This window comes from Cebus imitator, unplaced genomic scaffold (genome assembly GCF_001604975.1).
Source record: "Cebus imitator isolate Cc_AM_T3 unplaced genomic scaffold, Cebus_imitator-1.0 Scaffold221, whole genome shotgun sequence".
Taxonomy (NCBI): domain Eukaryota; kingdom Metazoa; phylum Chordata; class Mammalia; order Primates; family Cebidae; genus Cebus; species Cebus imitator.
Window position 1 is genome coordinate 1,496,552 of NW_016107536.1, and position 26,955 is coordinate 1,523,506.

The window sequence follows — 26,955 nt, forward strand, 5'->3', positions numbered from 1 at the left end:
GAATTTCACTTTGTTGCCCAGGTTGGAGTGCAGTGGCATGGTCTTGGCTCACTGTAACCTCCACCTCCTGGGTTCAAGCAATTCTTGTGCCTCAGCCTCCTGTGTAGCTGGGATTACAGGTGCCCGCCACCATGCCTGGCTGATTTTTTTTTTTTTTTTTTGTATTTTAGTAGAGGTGGAGTTTCACCATGTTGCCCAGGCTAATCTTAAACTCCTGAGTTCAGGCAATTCATCCATCTTGGCCTCCCAAAGTGCTAGGATTACAGGTGTGAGCCACTGTGCCGGGCCAGAATTGTTATTTTCTACCAAATGTGCAGTGAAACTCTTCACTGAGTCTTTTGTCCCTAGCAGTAGCAGCGGCCCCTGAAGCTCCAGTAGACCCTGAAGGTTTCAGGGCTGTGTCTTGGGAGCATCAGTGACAGGTGGCATGAACCCTCTGTAGCCCACTTTGGAGGCGGCAGATGACTGGGAGATCTGACTGTAGCTGGTCTTTACAGAAGGACAAGTGTGACTCTTCTGAAAATTGGGACCATTGGGGGGCATAGGTGGAAAGACAGAGACAGAGGAGCCTTTATGGTTTGTTCCCACACTTATGAACCCACTTCTTCCCGCCTCCAACGGCAGAGTGACCTGAATGCTGAAGGAGGTCTAGGCCTTCCGGTAGGTGAGGCAGGGAAAGCCACATAGACATGATTTAGTTGGACGAGTGCTTTCCACCAGGTCTCCCCCTTCATTTGTCTTGGTATAGCTTTTCTGGCTGACTTTCTAGGAAGCTGGCTAGGTTCTTTGCTTGCTCTAAAATAGTAGTTTTCACCAGTAGCTTTTCAGATGAGCTGGAAGCTTTTTTTCAGAATGTATGTTCCTCTGACTCCGCTTGAGTCCCCCACCATGTCATCCTGAGAGATAATCGTTTTCCCACTCCACCCCTGCTTTTTTGAGGTGGGGGCAATAACTACTTTTAGGGGAATCATTTTTCTCTTGCTGGTTTTAAAACATTAAGAGCACCAATTTGTGTGTGTATGTGTGTGGGGGGGGGGCGGAGAGAGAGATAGATAGAGAGAGAGAGAGAGAGAGAGAGAAAGAGCGTGTGTGTCTTTCTCATCCAGGCTGGAATGCAGTGACATGATCATAGCTCATTGCAGCCTCAGTCTCCTGGTGATTCTCCTACCTTAGCCTCCCAAGTAACTAAGGCTACTGGCACCCACCATGCCTGGCTAATTTTTTTAAAAATATATTTTCTGGAGAGATGGAGTTTTGCTATGTTGCCCAGGCTGGGCTTGAATTCCTGGCAGCAGACGATCCACCTGCTTTGGCCTTCCCAAGTGCTGGGATTATAGATGTGAGCCACTGTGCCCAGCTCAAGTTTTCCTTTTCATTAAATACATATATATATATATATATGCATGTATATATGTGTGTACGTGTGTTTATATGTGTGTGTATTTGTGTGTGTGTATATATCTGTATGTATATTCTCTTTGTGAATCTATTTTTGCCAGTTTGGGAGATGTTAGAAAAAGACATGATTTGGAATCTTAAACAGGGCTAAACTTAGTTGCCCTCTGAGAGCTGCAGTTAAAGGATTATTTGTGCTGCTCTGCTCTTGCCTGTGGCGTGTGGAAATGATGCTGAGTGAAGTCCTCCTCCTTCATTTTGCATGACTTTTTTTTTTGAGACAGAGTCTTGCTCTGTCACCCATGCTAGAGTGCAATCGTGTGATCTCAGCTCACTGCAACTTCCACCTCTGAGTTCAGGCAATTCTCCTGCCTCAGCCTCCTGAGTAGCTGGGATTACAGGCGTGTGCCACTATGGCTAGCTAATTTTTATATTGTTAGTAAAGACAGGGCTTCACCATGTTGGCCAGGCTGGTCTCAAACCCCTGACCTCAGGTGATCCACCTGCCTTGGCTTCCCAAAGTGCTAGATTACAGGCATGAGCCACCATGCCCGGCCAGTTTTGCATGATTTTTACACGGCTTTTGAAAGGGCCAGGGTGTGACTATGGAAAGCCCTGTTAAGAGTCCCTTTTCTGTCAAGAAGCCTAGGAAGGCAGCAGTTTGAGGCAGGAAGGCTGGTGGCTTTGCATGGGGAGCGGTGGTTTTGGACAGGGAGTGTCGACGGTGTTAGTGTTCATGGTGCTCCTTGATGTGGTCTGGGTTTCTGCATTTGTAGCGTGTGCCTCCTCAGGTTGCTGGAAGGTAAGACAGGGCTTTCCAAGGCCTAGGTGGGGTTTGTGGCTTTACTTAGGAAGACAATCCTTTCTATAAAGCAGGTGCCAAAAAAGCCTCTTCCTCCTGGTCCTCCCGCTGTGATTTGGGCATGGAGTTTCAGTGAGGGAGGGCTCTACAGGAATCAGCTCCTTGGTCTGATCCTTTCTGGACAACTGTGGTTGGGACTTGGCTTCTTGGTATCTTGAGAGTGTCCTCAGCAGACCCCAGTGAAGCAGGTGCACAGAGCTATGGATGGGCTCTTGGTGGATGTGGGAGAGCTGCTGGCCAGGGGGCTGCAGGGTGAGGCTTGGAAAACGGAGGGGGCAGGGCTTGGCTCGCATTTTGCTGTGGTTCATTGAGTGAATGTTAGTGTTAGCTGGGGACAGTTGGCGGACAGGATAAAAAACTTACCAGTTTGATTTTTAATTCTGAAGCAGACATTGGGCAACAGAGGCGAACATTTGGCATTTATCCTAACACTTTGGAGGTGCCCGAGCCTTATTTTCTTTCTCTGGGAGAAAGTCTGGAACAAAGATGGTGGGGGGCAGCCCTCTAGGGCTCAGCCCTGGGCCCCCTGGAATTGTGCTGCTCGTGGTATCACGGTGCTTGTTTGTTTCTGGTCTGTATCCCCATTGCACCTGGCTCAAGAGAGGTGTGTGGCAAATGCTTTAGAACGGGCCGTTGAGTAGATTTCACATGATCGTCTCCTCAGTCCTAGAAATGCCACATGAACTTTGAACATGGAATGGTTTCTATTTTTGAGAAATTGGAGAGTTGGGAGTCACAGGCTGTCTCCAGGTCAGACAGGGAGTCAATGGCTGAGTTCCTGATGCTACAGGGGGCTGGCCTGGGTGGCATGACCTCTGTAAGACCCTAGGAGGGCCTGAGGCCCCCTAGCAGGCTCATCTTGCCCCTGTCTCTTTTCTTTTTTGGTCCTAGACCTGGATCAGAGGCTCCTTATCCACAGAATCTTGGACAAGCTATTCTCCTTCTTGGGCCCCAGTTTCCCATCTGAAAAGGTGGGGCCTGGACTGGGCTGGATGTGGTCTCCCCAGGGTGCTTGTAGCTCTGTTACATGATCCTGTGAGCTCACCTGGGACAGCACATACATTTTCCACTCTCCCTCCTCCCAGCAATGAGAGAACAGGACAGTGAGACAGGCCTTTCCTGTTTTGTCATCTTAGGGGAGAATTGGTATCAGGGGCTGACCCCTCACATTGTTCTATCCTTGCTAGGAGTTTGTGGAGCCAGTGGATGCGGATGCAGAGTTCACATCACTGGGAGTTCGTTTCACTGCTGGAGCAGTTCTGGAGCTGGAGGGGACTTGCTCAGGTGACACTGGGAGTGGCAGAGTCAGGCCAGAGACCCTTGTCTCCTGATTCCCTGGCGGGACACATTTCTCCATCCTGCAGGCAGGTGCAGAGGAGAAATGCGCATTCACAGGCAGCCTGTGAGGGCTCCTCTCTGCTGCGTATTTGGCACTCTGTCTCCTCCACCGCTCCCCGCACAGTTGCCAGAGGGGTCTCTCTGACTCCTTCAGACACCTGGATGTTCTCTGCACTTGCTGCTTCAAGGGCTTAGGTCCTGGTGGCTACAGCTGTGTTTTCACAAGTGTGATCGGTGAGATGTCTCTGGTCATTAAATGAGATAAGGCTTGCATTGCTAAAGACAAAGGTTTAGAAGTGGCTCTTAAAACCAAGGGAAACAGGTTTCTTTCCTGAAGGGTTTCCCAGAACCTTTGGTATGCTAATGTGCTTGTAAATTTCAAAGAGGGGAGAACTGACATGCAAACATGGAAACTGATTTTACTGAACAGGAGATTGGCAGCTAGGTCTTGGGCAGGAACCGAAACCTGGACAGGAAAAGACATTTGTGAAATTCTCTATCTCCGTGTGTGTGTGTGTGTGTGTGTGTGTGTGTGTGTGTGTGTGTGTGTATTTTTAATCTCTGCCCTGTCTCTATGCATCCTGATTCATTCATTTCCTTTTCCCTCCTCTCTACCCTTACTTCCTTTTTTTTGTATTTTTAAAAATTATAGTAAAATATACATAACAAAATTTGTCACCTTACCCATTTTTAAGCTCACGGTTCAGTGGCGTTAAGCACATTCATGCGTTCACACAGCCATCAGCGTTATCCATCCACAGAACTCTCCTCATCTCACGAAACCCAAACTCTGTACCCGCAAAACAAGAACTCTCCGTCTTGTTCCCTCCTCACCCCAACCCCAGCCTACCCCCATTCCACTTTTTGTCTATAAATTTGACTACTCTAGGCACCTCATATCAGTGGAATAATACAGTATTTGCCTTTTTGTGACTGGTTCATTTCACTGAGCGTGTTGTTGTCAAGAACCATCTATGCTGTAGACTGTATCAGCATTTTCTTTCCTTTTTTTAAGGCTGAATAATATTCCACTGTATGGATCTATCACATTGCGTTTATCCCTTCATCTGGTGATGGACACTTGAGTGGCTTCCACTCACTCCCGGACTTTTTTTCCCCTCTGTGGTCCTCAAGGAATAGAAAATGCCCAGCCTTCATTTTTACATTTTACAGGTAGTAGAACTTTTAAAAAAGAGAGTACTTTGGGAGGCCCAGATAGAAGCATCGCTTGAGCCCAAGAGTTTGAGACCAGCCTGGGCAACATAGTGAAACCCTGTCTCTACAAAAATGCAAAAATCAGCTGGGTGTGGACGTGCTCACCTGTAGCCTGAGCTAGTCAGGGTGCTGAGGTGGGAGGATTGCTTGACCTCAGGAGACTGAGGCTGCAGTGAGCTATGATCGTGCCACTGCCTTCTACCCTGGGTGACAGGGTGAGACACTGGTTTTAAAAAAATTAAAAATAGGGGCTGGGCGTGGTGGCTCATGCCTGTAATCCAAGCACTTTGGAGGCCAAGGCAGGCGGATCACCTGATGTCGGGAGTTCAAGACCAGCCTGACCAACATGGTGAAACCCTGTCTTTAAAAAATTAAAAATAATAATAAAATAAAAATAAAAAAGAGACTAAATTGATTACATTGTCTCTTTGGCTGTGGCCACTTCTGCCTGCCTTCCATCTCTCTTTTACTATTATTATTTTTTTGTTTAATTTCCATTATCGATTCAGGGGTATTGCCCTGCCTTCCATCCCTCTTACCTCTCCTGAGGCTGCTGCAGGGTTGATCCCTGCACTCCTTCGAGGCACCCTGGTGGTTCGTATCCTCCTCCTCTTATTACACACTTTCCTTGTTTTTCCCCATCGTTTGTCCCCCTCTGTATCCTGGTGCCGACCTCAGTGGGTGCTCCCTGCAGGCAGGTGGAAGAAATGAGGGTGCTGCAGAATGAATGAGGCTCTGGCCCCAAACTTGGCTGCTGTGACTGCAGTGGTTCCAGCAGGGACCTGACCCGGTCTCTATCTGCACTCATGGGCCACTTGCCTCTGTATGGGGCTTGTGTCATTAACTGTGGCCTCAGGAGTAAACCCCCCTGAGGACAGAGAAGTCCACCGAGGCATACTGACTGAAGCAGATCTCAATCTCTTAGAGGTTTATCCTGTCAAGGTTGAGGATACGCCGGGAGAAAGAAACACGAGTTACAGTAGCATCTGTGTCCTGTGCTTTTTCCAAAGAGAATTTTGGGAATGTCAGTATTTAAAGGAGAAGGAGCAGGCAGGAGGGAGAGAAGAAAAATAAAAGGAGGAAGGGTGGGCACTGCGGCAAATGGTACCATACTTATGAAGCTCTGATGAGCACTCAGTGAATCTACATTTTACATGTGAGAAGGAGGGAGCTGGGGAAAGTGAATCCTGGTCTTGCACTCAGTGAATCTACGATTTACATAACATAAAGTCAACTTATGAAATTACAGCTGTCTGTTTGGGAACAAAAAGGTCAGTTTTTGCGTGACTCACTTCCCAAGCTTAACTTTTTTTTCCTTTGCTTAGTGAGTTTGGGGCCTGAGGTTTTATTTTTCTTTCACAGCACAAAGATACTCAGTTGACTTTTTCTTTCAGAAATGATGCATTTTGGTTCAGTCATGTTTCCTCCAACTGCCCCACCCCTAATCTGAAAGGGGCAAGGGGTGAGAAGTCAGTCCCCCAAATGTCCCTGTAAGTCCTGGTGTGATGCTAGCCTCCAAATGGCTGACACAAGCAGTTTTATAAAGCAGAGACCCTCTTGATGGCTTCGTGTATATTGTGGGGTGGGATGGGGACAGTCATTGTTGATAGCCAGCCTGGGCCAGGTATTTCCCAGCAGCTCTCTGGGGGGTTATTCCAACCAAGGATGGCCATGCCCTAAGGTTAAGGAACCTGCTTGTGGTCCCAGAACTGGAATTGAGATTGGCGATCTTGGGCTGGGTGGCTGTAAACCCCAGGCACCCTCTGTGCCCCCTGCCCTCACTCAGCCCCTCCCTCCACAGGTAACCAGAGGTGATTCCCTACTGCCCAGGCAGAGGGCTGGGGCTGGTTGGGGTCTAGATGGTCACTTAGTGGTTTCCCAAGCTGAATCCTGATCAAAATTGTCTGGGGAATTTTAAAAAGAAAAAGATTTGAATCGGTGCATGCTGGGGTGGTGTCTACAGATGGGTATTTTCAAACATTTCCCAGGTGATTCTGATCATCAGCCCCTGCTCTGATCCTCCCTTTCATTTTCCAGTCAAGGACACTGGGACCAGAGAGATGAGATGCCATGGCCAAGGCCACTGGGCTGTAGCCAGAGCCAGCATCAGGTCCAAAGTGCAATCTCAGTAGCCAGTTCTCCGTGCTCCGTGTTTGCCCAGACTGCCGCCACTGCTCCTGGAACCCAAGGAAGGCCTTTGACCAAGGGCTGGCAAAACCTTGGCAGGACCTTGCCCTAGGCTGGAAACCTCAGGGCTCCAGCCAGGGTTCACCCCCAAGAAGATGCACTGCCATTCTCCAAGGTATGGGGGCCTCTCCCCTGGAGGGTGCTAGCTGGAGCCACCGCTCGTCCACAGGCCTGCATTAGGCACCCTGCCCGAGACCGGTTGCCTCTGCTCTGCACGTGGTTCTGCAGATCACACCCAGGCTTGAGAAGTGCGGCGACGTGCGGACTTTGCATTGATATGGAAAGGTCCAAATTAAAGGTGATGGCAATGAAAGCAAAGTCCAAGAAAGTGTGGCTCCTATTTAGGGGTGGTGGACTAAGAGACAGTACCCTTTCACGATAGTGGGTATTCTAAATTGGGTTTGTTTGTTCATGGATTCATTCATTCAACAAAGGTTTATTGGGCCCCCAATAAATCATCTTACTGGTCCTTGGAGATCTGCTGTGAACAAGACAAACACAACCCCACCTCTGTGGCCTGCAGAACCCTGGAAAGTCACATACTAGAATCCCATCACCAGGCCTCTCCATCAATCACTGTCATGTAGCCCCTTGACAGGGGACTCTTGTGTTATTACTGACAGTAATGATGGTTTCAGACACATATTATCGCATTTAATTTTCTCAACCATTCTCTCAAGTGGGGAAGCTCAAGCTCAGAGAGTGTAATGACCTCGCCCAGGGTCATACCATGAGTGATAGAATCTGAATTCAGTCCCAGTTCCCTGATTCCAAAGCTGGGGTTCTTGACAGGTACATTGTACCACTTGGGTACCCTTGCTTTTTGTCCAGGACCATGATAAGAAGAAGCCAGGTGACACACGAAGCTTTATTTGCTCTAAAACTTGAGCGACGTCATATGTGCTAATGGAGGAGTTTTGTCTCTTCCTTCCCAGCATGAACTCTTTGCATGGTGCACACATCTTCATTTGTTCTGGCCAACAGGCCGCTAGGGAGCTAAATGAGGTGTTGTGACCATGACCTGGGTATTCTCTTGATTCAGATGCCTTCTTGGTTGGCACATTCACTTGTCCTTCCCTTGGCCTTTCTTGCTTATAATGCATCCCTTTTAAATTTTATTATTATTATTTTTTTTAAAGACAGGGTCTCATTCTGTCGCCCAGGCTGGAGTGCAGTGGCAAGGTCATAGCTCACTGTAGCCTCAGACTCCTGGGCTCACGGCATTCTCCCACCTCAGCCTCCCAAATAGCCAAGACTACAGTGTGTGCCACCAAGCCTGGCTAATTTCTTAATTTTTTTTGTTAAGACGAGGTCTCAGTGTGTTGCCCAGCTTGATCTCAAACTCCTGGCCTCAAACAATCCTCCTGCCTTGGCCTCCCAAAGCACCGGGATTATAGGTGTGAGCTGCCACACCTAGTCTAATGTATCCTTTTATTAAATTAGATGAAATCTTTTTTGAAAGTCTTAAAATAGAAATCACTTAAAAAAACCTGGGGCCCAGGTGTCTTGGCAGCTGCCTTGGGCTGGGCCAGAAGATGTTTTCAGCAGTCTGTGGTAGGAAAAAGGGAGCAGAGTAGCAAGTTTTTAATAAAGCTAAATCTAGCTGGGCTTACATCTGTAATCCCAGCACTTTGGGAGGCCGAGGTGGGTGAATCACGAGGTCAGGAGTTCGAGACTAGTCTGGCCAACATAGTGAAACCCCGTCTCCACACAAAATACAAAAAATTAGCTGGGTGTGGTGGCAAGTAATCCCATCTACTCAAGAGGCTGAGGCAGGAGAATCGCTTGAACTTGAGAGGTGGAGGTTGCAGTGAGTCGAGATCATACAGCTGCACTCCAGCCAGGGCGACAGTGTGAGACTCTGTCTCAAAAAAAAAAAAAAAAAAAAAGCTAAATCTAATGTAAGTTACTGTTCTATATTCAGAGGTAGTCTTCCTTGGTTTTTTTTTTTTAAGTGTTAAAAATGCTCTTTCTTTTAGGAAATGATGTTTGCAGTAGAGGGCAGTGGTGATCATTGCTTATATTGTTATTGTTTTTGTGTCCTTTCTTGGCAAAATAAAAAGCTGGCCTTGGTGTGCCCATTTCTGTGTGGTTTTAATAGCCAGTGGAATCTGTAATCTGAAAATGACCACTAATTCAGGTGATTGGTTTTCACTGTTTCCCTAAGCCCTGGGGTAGCTGGGGCTCTCTGTCCTGGGAAGTGAGAGAGGGAGCCCCGTAGAGTCCTTTGCCCATCTTCAGTCAGAGAAGCCCTCCTTTTCTATATATAGGATTAGGTTTTTTTGTATGAGTTTGTTTGGAGATGAAAGGATACCCTTGCCAAAGTTGGAAAGCTTCTTGTCTAGTATGTTTGGGGGAGGAGGAGGGAGGGAAGAAGGGAGTGAGGGTGGAGGAAGAGAGGGAGGGAGGGAGGAAGAAGGAAGGAGGGAATATGGTTACTTTGGTGGGACTGAGCCATGGTGCATCTTCCACTTGGCAAGTATTTCTTACCTGCTGTACTAGTCAGACTTCTCCAGAGAAACAGATAATAGGATGTATACAGTCTGCTAGGGTTTATAAGACAGGCCTTTGGTTGAAGGCCTTCCTTGGGTCCTAGCAGACAGAAACCAGAGAAACAGAAACCACAGAGAGAGAGAGAGAGAGAGAGAGAGAGAGACAAAGAGAGAGGTCTATATCCAGCTACATAGAGAGGTTATCTGTCTGCCTATTTATCTATCTGTTTATCTGTTATCTACCTATCTCTCTGCCTGTTATCTATCTGTCTATCTATCGCTCTGTCCATCTATCCATCTACCTACCTACCTATCTATCTAATCTACCTACCTACCTAGAAATTGAGAGATTTATTTTGAGGATTGGCTCACACGATTGTAGGGGCTGGCAAGTACAAAATACGCAGGGTAGAGACCCAGGGAGAGCTGATGTTATAGTTTGAGTCCGAAGGCAGAATTTCTTCCTTGAGAGAGAAATTCTGATGAAATGAGGTGTACGTACTCATGGTACAGTAGAAGTTAATCTGCTTTACTCACAGTCTACTGATTCAAATGTTAATCTCATCTAGAAAATACCTGCATATATACATCTAAACTAGTGTTAGATCAAATATCTGGGTACCGTGGCTCAGCCAGGTTGACCCATAAAATTAACCATCACACCTGTGCAGGTGCCTCTCCCTGCTGGGTGGTGTCCTAGGGATGACAGAGGAAGGGAAAGCCAGGTCTCTGTTTCAAGGAGACAAGATTATGCATATGAAGAAGTTAAGAATGCTGCTCTGTCTGTGGAGTAGCCATTCTTTTATCCCTTTACTTTCTGAACAAAATTGCTTTCACTTAAAAAAAAAAAAAAAAAAAAAAAGGAAAGAAAAATTGGCTGGGTGCAGTGGCTCACGCCTATAATCTCAGCACTTCGGGAGGCTGAGGCGGGCAGATTAGGAGGTCAGGAGTTCGAGACCAGCCTGGCCAAAATGGTAAAATCCTGTCTCTACTAAAAATACAAAAATTAGCTGGGCTTGGTGGCGGTTGCCTATAATCCTAGCTACTTAGGAGGCTGAGGCAGAATTGCTTGAACCCAGGAGGTGGAGGTTGCAGTGGGCTTAGATTGCGCCACTGCACTTCAGCCTCCGTGACAGAGCGAGACTCTGGCTCAGAAAAAAAAAAGAAAGAAATTAAGAAGAAGACCATTTATATTTAAGTGCCAACTTATAAGAATAAAATGCAAAAAGGTATTTAGAGGTGATGAGGCAATTGAGGGCTGGAGGATTCGGGGAAATTTCATGGTGTAGGGACTAACAGGAGCTTCCAGAACATGGAGGTTTCAGATAAGTGAGGACACAGAAGACTTCACCACCAGAGTGGTAACTGCAGGACAATTCTACATCTATCTAGGACTCTGAGTTTTTGAAGGGTTTTCATATGCATTGTTTGGTTTGCTGCTTGCAACAATCCTGTTATTTTAATTGAAGGTCTTAAGGTCCAGAGAAGTTAAGGAATTCCCCAGAGGCCACACAGCTTGCCAGTGGCAGGGGAAGGTCTTTCTCTTCCACCTCCTTCTCTCTCTTTCTCCCTTTATGGGGCATAATGAAATCTGCATGTGCACATTCATGTGGACTTCATTATGTCCATGTAGAATTCATTTTGATTTCAAATATGTTTCCTTCCCAGATAAATCCTGTGAAACCATGAACATTGTTTTTTCTCTCTCTTTCTCCAGATCTGATTTTCCTTCTTTACCATCCTCATTAAATCTCTTTTTTGTTTGTTTTCTCTTCTCGCCCACTCCCAGACGCGAATGCAGAGTTTGAGTCCAGATCCCAGAGCCCAGTACACGAGTATCTACGGAGCCCTCAAGAGAATCATGCGGACCGAAGGCTTCTGGAGGCCCTTGCGGGGCCTCAATGTCATGATCATGGGTGCAGGGCCGGCCCACGCCATGTATTTTGCCTGCTATGAAAACATGAAAAGGACTTTAAATGACGTTTTCCACCACCAAGGAAACAGCCACCTAGCCAACGGTATTTTGAAAGCGTTTGTCTGGAGTTAGAAAGTTCTCTTCTTCAACACGTCCCTCCCCAGGGTGTTCCTCCCTGTGACCCAGCCGCCTCGACTTCGGCCCGCTTGCTCACGAATAAAGAACTCTAGAGTTGTGTGTGCAACGCACACCCAGACACACGCACACACACGCGCGCGGCACACACATGCTTTTGTCTGTTCCCCACCGCTTTCTGAAGCCTGGGGAGAAATCAGTGACAGAGGTGTTTTCGTTTCATTGTTGTATGGGTTTTCTTTTCTTTCTTTTTTTTTTTTGTTTTGTTTTGTTTTCAAACATTCAAAAACAATTAATGATCAGACATAGGAGAAACCCTGAATAGAAACAAAACTTTTGAATGCTGGATTCAAAAAAAAAAAAGTTATCTGGACAGCTTCTTTGAGACTATTTAAAAACTGGTACAACAGGTCTCTACAACGCCAAGATCTAACTAAGCTTTAAAAGGTCAAGAAGTTTTATGGCTGACAAAGGACGCTCCACGCAGAAGGCCTTTCCCACCTTAAGCTTCTGGGATTTGGGAATTTTACCCCCATTCTCTTCTGTTTGTCTGAGTTGCATCTCTCTGCAAGCAAGGGCTGAAATCATTTTGTTTGGTTGTTTTGAGGGAGGGCGGGGGTGGGGGGTGCAAGTCAGCCGGCAGCTCTTACATAAGGCACGTTTTATTGGGCAGGGCTGAGCTCTTATTTTCTCCTCTCCTGTGGGGTTGCTTTTGTTTTTTGTTTGGGTTTGGAATGGAAATATGGATAGCAGCATAAAGTACCTTTGTTCTGACAAAATTCATTTGTTTCAGCAATGGAGATGTAGATAAGACCAACAATAACTTTTCCCCCCTCTTTTGATTCTGCTGAAAAATCATCTGTCCTCCTATCAGCCAACCTTGGTCATAAGCGTGCCCGGCTGGTTTGCAGATATTTGTTTTGTTTTGTAAAAACTGGCCATTAGTGCATTTATTGAGATGGTTGCTGAAGAGCCAAGCCCTGACCTACCCCTGAGTCTGTGACGTTGGGGTCCTTCTTTTGCTGAAACTGCCTTATGTAATGGTTTCGCTCCTGGAAAGAGATTTAACGGAATCCATTTCATGCCAAGTACTGGCCTGCGCTGTTTCTGCAATGTGTGGTGTATGCTGTGGTGGCGTTTTGATCTTGCTGGGAACGATGACAAGTGTGTGTGCGGTGGGGGAGGGGTATGACATGCATTGCTGGAGAGTCATCCTGGTATTCCTCATTCCTCCCACCTTCCCATGGTCATTTTAATTACAGGTTAGTGTCACCGCAAAGGGAGGAAACTCAAAGCCAAAATTCCAGGCCTGATTCTGGCTTTTGAAGTTCCTGGTTCTTGAAGCCAGGCCTGACCCGACCCTCAGATGGGGTCAGTCCTGTAGCTTTGCAGACTGACCCTGGAAATCTACCAAATGCAGATTATCCTGATTTCCTCTTCTCTTTCCCAGCTTTTTTTTTTTTTTTTTTTTNTTTTTAAAGCCTGGATTTTAACCAGATTTTCTTTTTTCCCTTTCTTAGCTGTAGATATGATATTATTTCCTTTCAGGGCCCCAGTTAAGGGCAAAGTGAGTTAATGTGTAGACAAAGGCAAAGGATGAGAGAGAATTAACATCTAGACAGTGGGAAAAGCCAAGCCGTGTGGTTTCTGGGACCCACCCAACACTTGCAGGTTTAGCTTCTTTCCAGGGTTGACTATAAGAAAGAAAATGAGGTTTTTGCAAGATTCCAGTGTGGGTGAGTGTGCTAAATGAACCAGCCCCATTTGTATCCTATTTTCACCAACCCTTTAGGGTACTAAGAGTCAGTGCTCACCTGGGTGGAGCTGGCAGTACATTTCGCTTCTTAGAAAACTAAGTCCTGGGTTCCGTCTGATTTTAGGTTCCAGGAACTTCCTGAGAACACCGGGTCGCAGAGGGTAATTTTCTGGAGTTTGTTTTGCAGGGATAGCTGGGAGTATGGCCACCCTGCTCCACGATGCGGTAATGAATCCAGCAGAAGGTAATGTTTCATGGTCCCAGGGAGGGGCAGTAGGGGATGTGCAGAGTGGCACAAAAAATGGTGGTGGGGGAGTGGTGAGGACTGAAGGTGGGCAGGGCGGCTCCTGGACCCCAGTCAGAGCAGATAGGAGAATTGAATTCTTTACTACATTATCAAAGGCCTCAAGAAGGGACATGAACATTTGGGTTTTATGGTATTCCTGTGCTCAGAAACACAGCTGCTCAAAGTATGGTCTACAGATCAGCATCATCAGACCTCCTTGGGGCGTTGCAAATGCTAATCCTGAGACTGGGCTCAGTGGCTCACGCCCATCATCTCCATACTTTGGGAGGCCGAGGTGGGAGGATCACTTGAGGTCAGGAGTTCGAGACCAGCCCGGCCAACATGGAGAAACCCTGTCTCTACTAAAAATACAAAAATTAGCTGGGTGTGGTGTGTGTACCTGTAATCCCGGCTACCGGGGAGGCCGAGGCGGGAGACTCACTTGAACCTGGCAGACAGAGGTTGCAGTGAGCTGAGAGCACACCACGGTAGTCCAGCCTGGACCTCAGAGACAGACTCCATCTCAAAAGAAAAAAAAAGAAAAACAAATGCTAACTGGCCGGAGCGGTGGTTTAAAACCGTAATCCCAGCACTTTGGGAGGTCAAGGGAGGCGGATCTATTGAACCTGGGAGTTTAAGACTAGCCTGAGTAGCATAATGAGACCCTCGTCTCTACAAAAAATACAAAAATTAGCCGGGTGTGGTGGTGCATGCCTGTAGTCCCAGCTGTTCAGGAGGCTGAGGAAGAAGAATTGCTTGAGCCTGGGAGGGCGAGGCTGCAGTGACTGGTGATCGCACCACTGCACTCAGCCTGCGCTACAGAGCAAGACTCTGCCTCAAAACAGAAAAGAAATGCTAATTCTCAGGCTCGACACCGAGCCTCTTGCATCAGAATCCCTGGAGCTAGGGACCAGAATCTGTTTCCTGGTGATTTCTACTGCATTTGCACTACTCTAAAACCTGTATGTATACACACCACACACACACACACACACACACACACACACACACACACACACACACCCCTAGCCCTTGTTAATCCTTATCAATCCTAGACAAATGTATGGGGAACCCATCAGAGGCTATTCTTAAGGGCTAGTGTTCAGTCTTTAATTTGCAAGGTTATGGATCATGTTTCAAACAGATGTGAATGTAGAGAGAATAGTATGATGGACCCCAGTGTGTCCATCTCTGTGCTTCAGAAATTGACATTGGGTCATTTTGTTTTAGCCATCTCTTTCCACATTATTTTCTTTTTGTCATTTTAAATTTCGGAGGTATTACGAAGCGAGCCTCAGCTGTGCAAACCTGAGTCTGTTCCCTTTTTATATATCCCGGCGTCTTAGCTAGCTGGGGTCTGAATAGTGAGGACCTTTTGCGCCTGGCACCGGGCAGGCCTTCAGCTGGGTCATTCTCTACCTGGCGATGGCTTTAGGTGAGCTGTGGAGCTCTCTTCACCTTCTTGCCCCATCTGAAAATAGTTACTGGCCAGAAGGGAGAAATGGAGAGAAAAGTTTCAACATTTTAAGTCTCATGCTATAAGTTTGCCTATCTTTTGTCTTTTAAGGTGAAGCTTTTAAACTTGCTTTCAGCCACCCGCCATGTCCTCATGGATAGGGGACTTGGTCTGACCTTCAGGGTTGTGGTGTGGCGGGTTGGGAGGTGGGCAGGGAGTCTCTATGGTTTGGGTGCTAAGCATGACCCGATGGGCAGGTGAAGAAAGGCACCTTCTGCATTCCTGTGGATTTCTTTATCATGTACTGCACCAGGCATGCTGGAGGGACACACACCTTTTCCCTTTTTTATTTATAAAGTAGAGAGCTGAGAAAGAGAGCTCGTGTTCTGTTTTGTTTTGTACACATTATCTTTCTCAAGAGATGTGATGTTCTTAAGTAAATTGACCTGCCTTCATGGCTTGTGCTGTAAGGAACGCATTCAAGACGGTGTTTTGAAGGCAAGAAAGAGGTGTTCTTAGCTAGGCAGGGGCGAGGAGGAGGAAGCACTTCTAGGAAGTAGTTCAATGAAAAACCTAAAAATGTCCCAAATAAATATTCGCTCACATATTGTATATCTTAGGCTTCTTTTTATGGGAGTTCATTCAGGGACCTGGTCAGTGAACAGGTAGTTAACTTTGTGTAACCAAGCAAGGGTTTCGTTTATCTTTTTTAAAGAGAAAAAAGTGAGACTTAAGCTGTCTCTTTCACCTTGTCATAGCTATTGATTTAGGGTCCTTATTTCTTTAAAAGTAAAGCAAAGCCCATTGTGTGTATTTATTTGGCAATACATGAAGCCATTAAAACCCTGAGCCTAAGGTACCACAGTCTCATTTGCCTGTTGTCCTGGGAACCCCAGTTAGAAAGTCATTGAACTTGGGCAGACATGATTCCAGTGTCTGTTCCAAATGCACTGTGTCACAGAAGCGAGAATTACCGTTAGAGGCACAAACCCCTGCGAATACTCGAGGGTACACGCTTCCGGTAGATGTGCCAGGGATGGATGAGGGCAGAGGGTACAGGGGACAGGATTCAGCTTTGTGGTGGGTGCTGAGGGTTCCTGCCAGGGCCAGCCAGGGTCTAGGAAAGAGATCCGTGATTCTAGTCTGAAGTGGCTGCCTGGTTTGGGGGCTGCCTTCAGCAAGATTCGGGCAGGAGAAACTTCAGGATGTAGCCACCTTCTTGGCAGTGGGTCCTGGAGATAAAAATGGATTTTAATCCAGGACTGCCGGGAGCTGGCCGTCTGCGGCGGCTCAGGCTGGGGCTGTGTGTGCTGGCTCTCATCTGTCTCCGGCATGTCTAACTGGCTTGTTTCTCTTTATGGCTTGGCTTCATTCTGACCTGGGGTGGGGCCACGTCTGACCCACTGCCCACTGGCTGTCCGTCTGGCCTGCCCTGCGACTCCAACCACAGTGGTGAAGCAGCGCTTGCAGATGTACAACTCGCAGCACCGGTCAGCCCTCAGCTGCATCCGGATGGTGTGGAGGACCGAGGGGTTGGGGGCCTTCTACCGGAGCTACACCACGCAGCTGACCATGAACATCCCCTTCCAGTCCATCCACTTCATCACCTACGAGTTCCTGCAGGAGCAGGTCAACCCCCACCGGACCTACAACCCGCAGTCCCACATCATCTCAGGCGGGCTGGCCGGGGCCCTCGCTGCGGCCGCCACGACCCCCCTGGACGTCTGTAAGACCCTTCTCAACACTCAGGAGAACGTGGCCCTCTCTCTGGCCAACATCAGCGGCCGGCTGTCAGGCATGGCCAATGCCTTTCGGACGGTGTACCAGCTCAATGGCCTGGCCGGCTACTTCAAAGGCATCCAGGCGCGTGTCATCTACCAGATGCCCTCCACCGCCATTTCTTGGTCTGTCTATGAGTTCTTCAAATACTTCCTCACCAAGCACCAGCTGGAAAATCGAGCTCCATACTAAAGGAACAGGCTATGGGAAGGGATCATAGAATCTTTTCTTCTTAAAGCCATTCTCTGCCTGCATCCAGCCCCTTGCCCTCTCCTCACACATTTTTTTGCAGGGTGCTCCCTATGGGTCCTCTGCTCCTCGATGCCTTAGAGGGAGGAGGGGACGGGCCAGCTGCTCACGGGAAGGCTGTCTGCAGGGACATCCGAGGCGGTGGTGGACCAGAAAGGCTTTGGAAGGGGAGCGAGAAATTGCTTTTTCTCTTCCTCCCTCGGCAGAATGTAGCTTTTCTGCTTCACTGTGGCAGCCCCCTCTGTGGATCCTCAGATCTCACAGGAGGGAAGAAAACTTGCAGTGACTGAAAACAGTAAAAACATTTTTTATGTATATAAAAGTTCCATTACACAGTACAAAATAGATGGATAATGTTTATCCTTTATTTTTCTATGTAGAAGTTTTTGAATTTGTGTGTGTGCTTGTGCGTGTCTACACCTAGTATTACGGCTGGGACTCTAGCTGTTGTTTTTTTTTTTTTTTTTTTTTTAAATGAGAGGGTTGAATTCTTCCATCAGGTGAACGAAAAAGGCACCAAAGTAATAAATCACTGAATGTGGCCTGCAGCTGTGTTTTTAGCCCCTCCAGATGGAAGTTTCACTTGAATGTAAAATAATAAAAATTAAGTTTATATTTTGAATTTCTCTTTTCATGGGGGGAAAAAAAGGTACGTTTAAAAAAATTTAAATAATGATATGTCACTTGCAGCTACCTTTTTTTTTTCCCTTTTAAATTCAATCAGCCACTTCATGTGCCTTTTTTCCTTTGTCTTTCCCCAAAATGCCAGGACCAGAGACCTAGACCTGGCCCTGGCCCGTTTACTCCTGCTGTGTATACACACGCACACGTGCGGGGGGCAGGATCTCGCCCGCTGGAGGTTGGTGGAGCGCAGCAGAATCAGGGCGGCTGGGCGTAAACCTGTTGAGACTGCCTCCTCCCCTTGTGAGCGAGGTGAATCCTGCCTCCCCGGTCAGCACTTAGAAGCCCTTCATAGGTAGCACTTGGCTACCTGCGGGGCAGGTGTTTGGAATGAATCCTACCTTCAGCCTAGGAGTTGTTTCTGCCTCAGCTTTTAACTCAGGCACTTCAGGTAACGTGATCCATGTGTGTTTTGACGGACTCTCCTCATCCCCCGCTTCCCTGTGCGGTCTAGGGAAGCACGTCTCCAGACTGTCCCCAGTCCTGTCCCACCCCTTAACTCCCACGTCACAGCTTCTCACGGCATGCGACAAGAGCTAGGCCTATCTGCGAGGGCCCTGCGGCTCAGGTCTGACCTGGATCGCCTTGCCCGAGTCGGGAGACCCCTCTCCAGAAGCCATTCTGCAGCCCCGTCCGCTCTGCGTCACCCGAGAACACAGGCCTCGCAGCCTTGCTCTCTGAAATGGTGTGTCCGCGGGTAAGACGGTCGCGCAGAGAAAATGCAAGCCCGTTTTCCCTAGCGGTGCCGTTTGGTGCTCTGGGGCCGCCGCGCAAGGGAATACTGATGGGACGAGCGGCACCGGCTCCGATTTGGGGCCCTCACCAGAGCTTATCTTTAAAAACGGGCGGGAAGCTCAGGCGTGTTTGCGTTTCGGCGAGCCAGGTCCTGACCTGCAGCCATCCACCACACTCAGTGTGGTTGCACCTCACCGAGCAGGTGCAGGCCTGGGGTCTTTTGAGTAGCGTGACTGCCTAGAAGTAACACATGGAGAATTTCCATCTTGGGATCATGCACACAGTGCCCAGGGGAGTAGTTTTTGCTCTGATAGCGATGAGGAATTCTATCATCAAACAGTCAGTTGACTTCTTTTTTCAGATCAGGGATGGGAAAGAGCCACACTGGGTACCTCCCGCGTGTGCCCCGTGAACAGCCCCTTGCGGCTGGGCTGTGGGGCTTGGCTGCTGCCTTGTCCCATCTGGGGGTTAACACCTCCTCCCTGCTCTGCCCGCCCCCCTCTCCATACTCCAAAGCCAGTTGCAGCCTCAGCCCTACGTGAGGATGCAGAAAGCCATAGTGTCCACGCCGCTGCTGAAATTGTTTACATCTGTGCTCTCAACCTGCCTTGGGTTTGTGTTAAATGGTGTTAAATTCTGCAAACGGAGGGGAGGAAATCAAATTCTAAATTCCAAAGTGAATTTAAGGAAAATTTGTAAAAAATTATCCTACCACCCCTTTGAGTCCACCTGAGATGGGCCACACTGCAGCAAGACAGTCCCTACGGGATTTGGCTTTCACGGGTGTTTAGAAAACAAACTGTTGATTTCTCTAGGAAAACTCCTTTGGTTAGGGGGATGCAAGAAGGGAAGATGAAGGCCAGGCACAGTGGCTCACTCCTGTAATCCCAGCACTTCGGGAGGCCAAGGCAGGCAGATCTCTTGAGGTCGGCAGTTTGAGACCAGCCTGGCCAACATGGTGAAACCCCATCTCTAGTAAAAATACAAAAATTAGCTAGTCATGGTAGCGGGTGTCTGTAATCCCAGTTACTTGGGAGGCTGAGGCAGAATTGCTTGAACCCAGGAGGTGAAGGTTGCAGTGAGCTGAGATCGTGCCACTGTACTCCAGCCTGGACGACAGAGCGAGACTGAGGTCTCAAAACAAAAAAAGAAGGAAAGGTGAAAACCGGATCTTGGAGCTCTGTGGGCCCGGATTGCAGGCCCCTCCCTGTGTGATGAGGGTTGGGCCAGCTGGGGGAGTCACCTGGTCAGCCTGCTTGCCACACCTGGTCATCAGGAGGTTGAAGAAAGCCTTGATCGTTGTGAAGCACTAAGCAGATACAAGTGTTTAATTTTGTAGAAATTAACTTTCCCCTCTGGCCTTTATCTCCCTAGTTGGTATTGTAGCCCCATGCAGACTGCAATCAAGTTTTTGACTGTGACTCAACATTGCAAAGTGCTAAATAGGAAGAGGTCACCCCACGTTGCTATCCACCCCCTCCCTGACCAAGCCAATATAATCGCAACATGTACTTGGTCCTTGGTGTCTTGGAGTGACATCTGCAGCCAGTCAGTGCCCCCTGAGTCCAGCACTTGTACTTTTACATGGTGTGTGTGTGAGTAGCTCTGATGCCCAAACCATAATTTCAGGTTCAACCACTTGTAGCTGAAAGCTTTATTTTAGAACAATAAACTGATTTTTTCCAGATGGGTGATATCTTCCACCCATGACTATGTTTTCTTAACTTTGCGTTGAATCTATTTACTGGGTTACATTCTATGTGTAGTTTGTTTTTTCATTTATTGCTCTTTTCTTTTAAAATGCTCATGTCTTATTCCAAGCATCATCCTCCAAAGCCCCCAAAAAGCTGCATCTCCAACCAGTTGTTATGCCAATAAGGTTTTATTTAACTTTATTTAAGGATGATTGTATCTTCGAACTGCAAATGTACTGCTGCTTCCTACCTGCAAGACGCACAATGTATGTTTTAAGGGTGAGCAAGTGTTATTTGTTAAATTCATCAGATGCCTGTAGTGACTATTGTTTCTGCCTCTCAATTGTTGCTAGCTCTTTGAAGAAGGGGAGAATTGTGTGGGTGTTTGTGTGGGATGTTTCTGATATGCTGCTACAGTTGCAACACTGGAGCTAGAGAAAATAAAGTATTGATCTTTGAAGTGTTGTGGGCTCTGTGGTGGGAATCCTGAAATGAGAGGGGAGTGGATGGCAAGAGGGTTCGTCCTTCAGGGTGCCTATTCCTTTTCCTCTTGAGCACCCTGGACCAGGGTCTGCAGCTTTGATAGGAGCTGCCCCTTCAACCTCCTTTCCCCAGATCCATTGTGGTTTTGTGTTGTCCTGCTGGGGAGGAGTGGGAGCTTTCCCACCAGCTGGGCTCACGATGCTGTGGAGGGTGGCACTTTCCTTTCTCACTGTGGGAGCCTGGGTGTGGCAGGCTGCAGGTGGTTCTTTGTAACCTACTGTGCTCATGCCTGTTTTCTCTGTCGCACACCTCAGGTTAAGCCAGAGAATGTAACCTCTTTTGGAGGTGGGAGGAGGGAAGGTTTGGGCCCCTTACAGAAGCCAGGATGACTCTGACTCTTCCGGCAATTTTGAAAGTCTGAGTTTCCACCTTCATTATGACCACTGAAGCCCTTGGCCTGCAGGGGTGCAGGGTCAGAATTGAGGTCAGGCCTGAGAACCGGTCAATGCCGGGGTGCCCAGAGGTGGGAAGGGGTGATGTTTAGCAGGTGGGAAGCACTGAGATAAACTCCCTGTTTTGTAATTTACCTATGGCCAATGCTGTACTGCTCCAGCTTGTGGTTGCTTCTCCTCTTCTGGGGAGGGGGGTGGCACAGATGGTCTGCTTCCAGTAGATACAGATTCATTCCACAGATATCCCCCCTCTGCCTCCACCACAGAATCAATCAGCCCACACATTGGCTGTGCCTCCCATGAGCAGAGCTTCATGCAGGTGCTGGGGACAGAGTGAAGCAGAAGATGTGGTCCCTGTCCTCTAAGGTCTTACAGCCTAGTACAAGAGTATGAGGGGAGATGCAAACTCCTTCAGGCAATCAGATCTTGACCCACCAAGATGGTAGCCAAGTCAGCTATGGAAGCTTTCTGCCCAATAGAACAAGGTCCATGTGACAGTGGCCTTGGTCTTACTTGCTGCTTTCTCCCCAGCCAGTGGTGTGCTGGGGCTGGCCCTGCACCAGCTCTCTAGGGTGTACAGTGCACATTCCTTCCCAGCTTCACATTCCGTATTACCATGTTGGTAGCTTGAAATTGACAACAGTGGGGATATTTACGCCACAGAAATTGTCAGGCGCTACTAATCAGGGCCTTTGCTTTTCCGAGAGCTAGTTTACCAGCACACCACTGCTGGCACATAGCACAGTGCTTGGTGTGTGCTAGGTGTTCAGTGAAGATTTGCTGAGAGGAAGATATGAAAAGTAGAACCCAGTTTCAACCTGGGGTAGGGGCCCTTCTGTGGCACCTCCCTTAGTTTGCCACCTGCCCCCTCATGGCAGAAACCATCTTTCTATCACTCAGGATCCCTCTCTAGCACGACCACATTCAAATTCCAGCCCTAAAAAGGCCATGAAATGAAGGTATATCCTTTCCTCTGGGGCCAAGGTCTCCTTACTGCATTGCATGCGTTCTAGTTACCAGCTATCTCTTCTGGGATAGACCTCTGCTCCTACCCAAGGAGGGGGCTTAATGTGATAAACATCTCGGAGAGGAAGTAATGAGCTAGTCTTGTACAAGGGAGAGACACAGCCACTGGGCAGATGTGGAAGTGGGTTATTATTGCTCGCAAGAGAACAAAGCATTGCCTCTGGCCTAAGTCTGAATACAGAGTGGCCTAGGAGAAATCAGTGCAATCTGGGAGAAAAGAGCTTGGTTTGCCTCCATAAGGGCTTTGTAGGAGACACCCTCATGGTAAGTAAGCTTCCAGTAAGAGCTTTGACTGCCATGGTAAGAAGTTTGACCTTTAAGGAGTAGGTAATGGGAAGTCACCAAGAGTCTTTGAGCAGGGGGCACCATGATTGGAGCTTGGTTCTAGGGAAAGTCATCTGGCTGAAGTGCACAGGACCGAGTGAAGAAGAAATATGGAGGAGGCCAGAAGATGGTCAGTTTTGTGTCACAGTGAAATTGTCCAGAAGAGGCATGACTAAGAGAAAGGTACAGAATGAGTGAGAATGGACTGATGGGAGTGTAAGAGGTGAAGTCAGCAGAGGCCTGGGGATGCAGGACTCTAGGGCATGCTGAGAACAGGCTGGATCGTCTGAGGGGAACAGGAGGACCTGGCGGAGAGGACTAATACGTGGTGGCGGAGAAGATCCCTCATCTCTGAGTCCATGGGTCTCTCCTTGGTCCTCCTCCTTTTTGGGCGTGGAAAACTCATCTCAAGTCCATGAGTCTCTCCTTGGTCCTGCTCGTTCTTGGTGTAGATGCCAGATCTCCAATTCCATGAGTCTGTCGTTAGTCCTCCTCCTCCTTGGGCATAGACGCCTCATCTCTAAGTCCATAGGTCCCTTCTTATGTGCACAACACTTGAGGGCTCTCTCTTTAGCGCCCCTACTTGGCTTCCATTTCCCTGCTTCCTGCTGGCCTCCCCCCTCTGTAATACCTTCTCTGGCCCCTCACCAGCTTCAGCTCCATTCCAGGCCACCTGAGTATGGCTGCTTGGAAAGGTTCTGCTGCTGGGGATCCTGTCTCTCCACACCCTCTTGGTGCTGATCAGCCCTCCTCTGGGAGGACGATTCTCAGATGTGGGGCTGTAGCACCCCAATTCTTCTGAACTCCAGATTTAAATCTCCAGTGGCCTGCTGGAGATCTCTTGGATCCCAACTTGTCCCTCATTCTCAAGAGACTATCCCCCACTTGCTGCCAGAGGCTTGCCGTGTTACTCAGTTGCTCAAGTCCTTCAAGGGCTCCTCATTGCTTATTGAATTTAATCGGTTTTCCTGCGTATGGGCAGTTCCCAGTTTAGCCTTGTGTATAAGGTAATTACTAGAGAGAAACAGGTAAGCAGGATGGATGTGTAAGACCCTGAGGTCTTAATTTCCTTAACAGGGCAGTGCTATGCTCTTTTCAGCACTTAGTTCCCATTGGAATGTCCTCCTCCCTCTCTGGCGACTCCTCTCTGCCCATTCAAGTCCTATCTTTCAGGCTGCCTTGAAGACGGCATTTACCACCACATTGCAGAGCTCCTCCTAATTTGCCTATCCATGTGATCTCTCCTCTTTGTCAGTATCTACAGTCCCTTTGACAGGCCTCCAACCTGCAGTGGCTGACCTCACTTTGCATTTTTGCTGCCTCCTGCCCAGAATTATGTGCCCAGTGAGGGCAGAAACTGTGGCTTATTCACTCTTGTTTTCTCCATAGCCTTCCCGCCTACTGTTTCCCATATTCTGCATTAAGAGTGACAGCCATTATTCATTGTATGTAACAAACTTCTGATGTCCTATTGAGTCTGAAACTCCTGTGGGACATCCAGGTGGAGAGCCCAGAAGGAAATACAGTGTTGGTGGTCAGGAGAAAGGCTGGAACTGGAACAAAGGACCTGGCAGATAGGCCGAGGGGTGTGATGGCCAAAGCCACAGGCACAGGAGAGTCCCCAGGGAGAAGAAGAATCTTGTGGAAGGCTTACACGTATAATGATGAGAGAAATGGGAACCAGGAGAGGCTGGAGTGGTCAGAGTTATGAAGCAACCAAGAGGGGAGGGTTTTATAAAGGAGGGGTAGTCATCAGTTCTACAAGCTTAGGTGTGAAATATAAGCAACTAAAGCCGTTTTTAGAAAACCCTAGCCTGGCCGAGGTGGACAGATCATGAGGTCCAGAGATCGAGACCATCCTGGTCAATATAGTGAAACCCTGTCTCTACTAAAAATACAAAAATTAGCTGGGCATGGTGGCACACGCCTGTAATCCCAGCTACTTGGGAGGGTGAGGCAGGAGCATCACTTGAACCTGGGAGGCAGAGGCTGCATTGAGCTAGCCAAGATCCAGCTCATAAAAACAAACAAACAGGCCCTAGTCTCTCCTTGCCCTTTTCTTTGTTCTGGTTTTTCCCTAGCCTTACTCTCTTGCCTTTTTTATTCCCTTTTAAATGTCACCTTCACCAAATTCAGCTGCTTCCACACCTCCCCCTCCGCTGACCCCCTGCACCCAGCACCATTCTTACTGTATCTAGCATAATATTCCAGAGGCTACCTAAAGGCAATAATTAGACAAACACTCAAAACTGCACATCCCAGGCTTGTTCATGAAAGTGAAAAGCTGGCAAACAAACTAGATATCTATCAAGAAGTTAAATGACTTATAGACCATCCCTGCTGTCCTGGTATTTTTTATTTATTTCTTTTTTTAGACAGAGTCTTGCTCTGTTGGCACAATCTCGGCTCACTGCAACCTCTACCTCCTGAGTTCAAGCAATTCTCCTGCCTCAGCCTCCTGAGTAGCTGGAACTACAGGCAGGTGCCACCACACTCAGCTAATGTTTGTATTTTTAATAGAGAGGGGGTTTCATCATGTTGGCCAGGATGGTATTAATCTCTTGACCTCTCGATCTGCCTGCCTCAGCCTCCCAAAGTGCTGGGATTATAAGCATGAGCCAACGTACCCAGCCTCTGGTATTTTGTAGGAAAGAAATTTCATTAAGGGTCCCCAGCAACATACCATATTAATTTTTGTATTTTTAGTAGAGACTGGGTTTCACTATGTTGACCAGGATGGTATCGATCTCTGGACCTCATGATCCATCCACCTCGGCCAGTCTAGGGTTTTAAAAAAATGGCTTTATTTGCTTATATTTCACACCTAAGCTTGTAGAACTGATGACTACCCCTCCTTTGTAAAAGCCTCGCCTCTTGGTTGCTTCATAACTCTGACTCCTCCAGCCACTCCTGGTTCCCATTTCTCTCATCATTATACATGTAAGCCTTCCACAGGATTCTTTTTCTCCCTAGGGACTCTCCTGTGCCTGTGGCTTTGGCCATCACACCCCTCGGCCTATCTGCCAGGTCCTTTGTTCCAGTTCCGGCCTTTCTCCTGACCACCAACACTGTATTTCCTTCTGGGGTCTCCACCTGGATGTCCCACAGGAGTTTCAGATTCAGTAGGACATCAGAAGTTTGTTACATACAATGAATAATGGCTGTTACTCTTATGCAGAAGGTGGGAAAAAATCTGTATTCCTAATAGCTTTATCCAGTTTAAGATACTTCTGGGCTTCCCCATTTCTCTGGCCTTGCCTCCTAACGGTAACATTACTTTGGTGAACATGTGAGCTCTCTTTTGTGAAGCCATGAATATAACACAACTCCAGACTTCCAGGTTCCTGTTGCCATAGCTTAAGAAGCTCTTCTTTGCTTATGCTCGCATTTACCTATGGTTGTTTTGTTTTCCATAGTAAGTAAGACTCTGGGTGAGCTCTCAGCACCACTAAGAGGACACAAGGGCCATTTTAGCAGAGACAGACAGCCCAACCCCTGTCCACTGTCATCAGAAACTCCTCTGTGACAAGAAAAAGTAGAAATCAAAATCATACCAGCAATGTGTTAGTCTTCAACCCGAGGCAACTGAAGCTTGGGTATCGCCTTGAGTCCTTGTGCATTTCTGTTGTCCTCAAGGACTCTCAGTGTTGAAAGGGCATCCGACTGTAACCTCATGAAGCCCAGAGCTACAGAAAGAGGTATCGTGGACATCTGACATCTTCATCATTGTCATGCTGACCCTCGGGGTGGTTGCCTTTAAGGGAAAACGGGGTTTAAAAAGAACAAAGGCAGATATAGACCGGGGTGTTTGTCCTCATATGTATGTGAGTTCGTGGAAGGAGTTCTTGCTGCTTGCTGAACAGTGAAAATGTTCTCCTGATGGACACCTTTAGCTTGTGTTGACAGGTGACAAATATATATCCCAAGATTTCTGTGTTGAGCCTAATTAAGCCAGCTGGTAAAACAAACCAGCACACCCTTTCTCTTTCTCTGATTGTGTCTGTGTAAAGTTTAGAAATAAACAATGTGTGTATTAGTCCGTTCTCGCACTGCTATAAAGAAATACCTGAGACTGGTAACTTGAAAAGAGGTTTAATTGGCTCACAGTTTCACAGGGTGTACAAGAAGCATAGCCGGGGAGGCCTCAGAAAAGCTACAGTCACGGTGAAAGGTGAAGGCGAAGCAGGCTTGTCTTACGTGGTCAAAGCAGGAGGGAGAAAGAACGAAGGGAGAGGCACTACACACTTTTAAACAACCAGATCTCGTGATAACTCACTATCATGAGAACAGCACCAAAGGGGAAATCCCCTCCCATGATCCAATCACCTACCACCGGGCCCCACTTCCAACGCTGAAGATTGCAATTTGACATGATATTTGGGTGGGAACACAGATCCCAACCATATCTTTTTTTTTTTTTTTTTTTTTTGGTTTGTTTTGAGATAGAGCCTCACTCTGTTGCCCAGGCAGGAGTGCAGTAGTGTCATCTCGGCTC

At 47.8% G+C, this 26,955-nt stretch overlaps 1 protein-coding gene across 5 annotated transcripts in view; it reads left to right on the forward strand.

Moving 5' to 3' along the window:
* The window catches only part of SLC25A37 (solute carrier family 25 member 37), a 112,859-nt gene extending 92,224 nt beyond the window's left edge, over positions 1 to 20,635 (forward strand). For 2 of the 5 annotated variants that reach the window (XM_017549748.2, XM_017549747.2), the window contains exons 2-4: positions 11,279 to 11,507; positions 13,483 to 13,539; positions 16,488 to 20,635. In XM_017549748.2, coding sequence (XP_017405237.1) covers positions 11,279 to 11,507; positions 13,483 to 13,539; positions 16,488 to 17,008 — 807 coding nt within the window. In that variant the 3' untranslated portion in view covers positions 17,009 to 20,635. Of the gene's footprint in view, positions 1 to 6,847; positions 7,113 to 7,152; positions 7,296 to 11,278; positions 11,987 to 13,482; positions 13,540 to 16,487 lie in introns of those variants that run through there. The other 3 variants (XM_017549750.1, XM_017549749.2, XM_017549751.2) reach the window with 3 other exon arrangements.
* Positions 20,636 to 26,955: the final 6,320 nt, after the last annotated feature.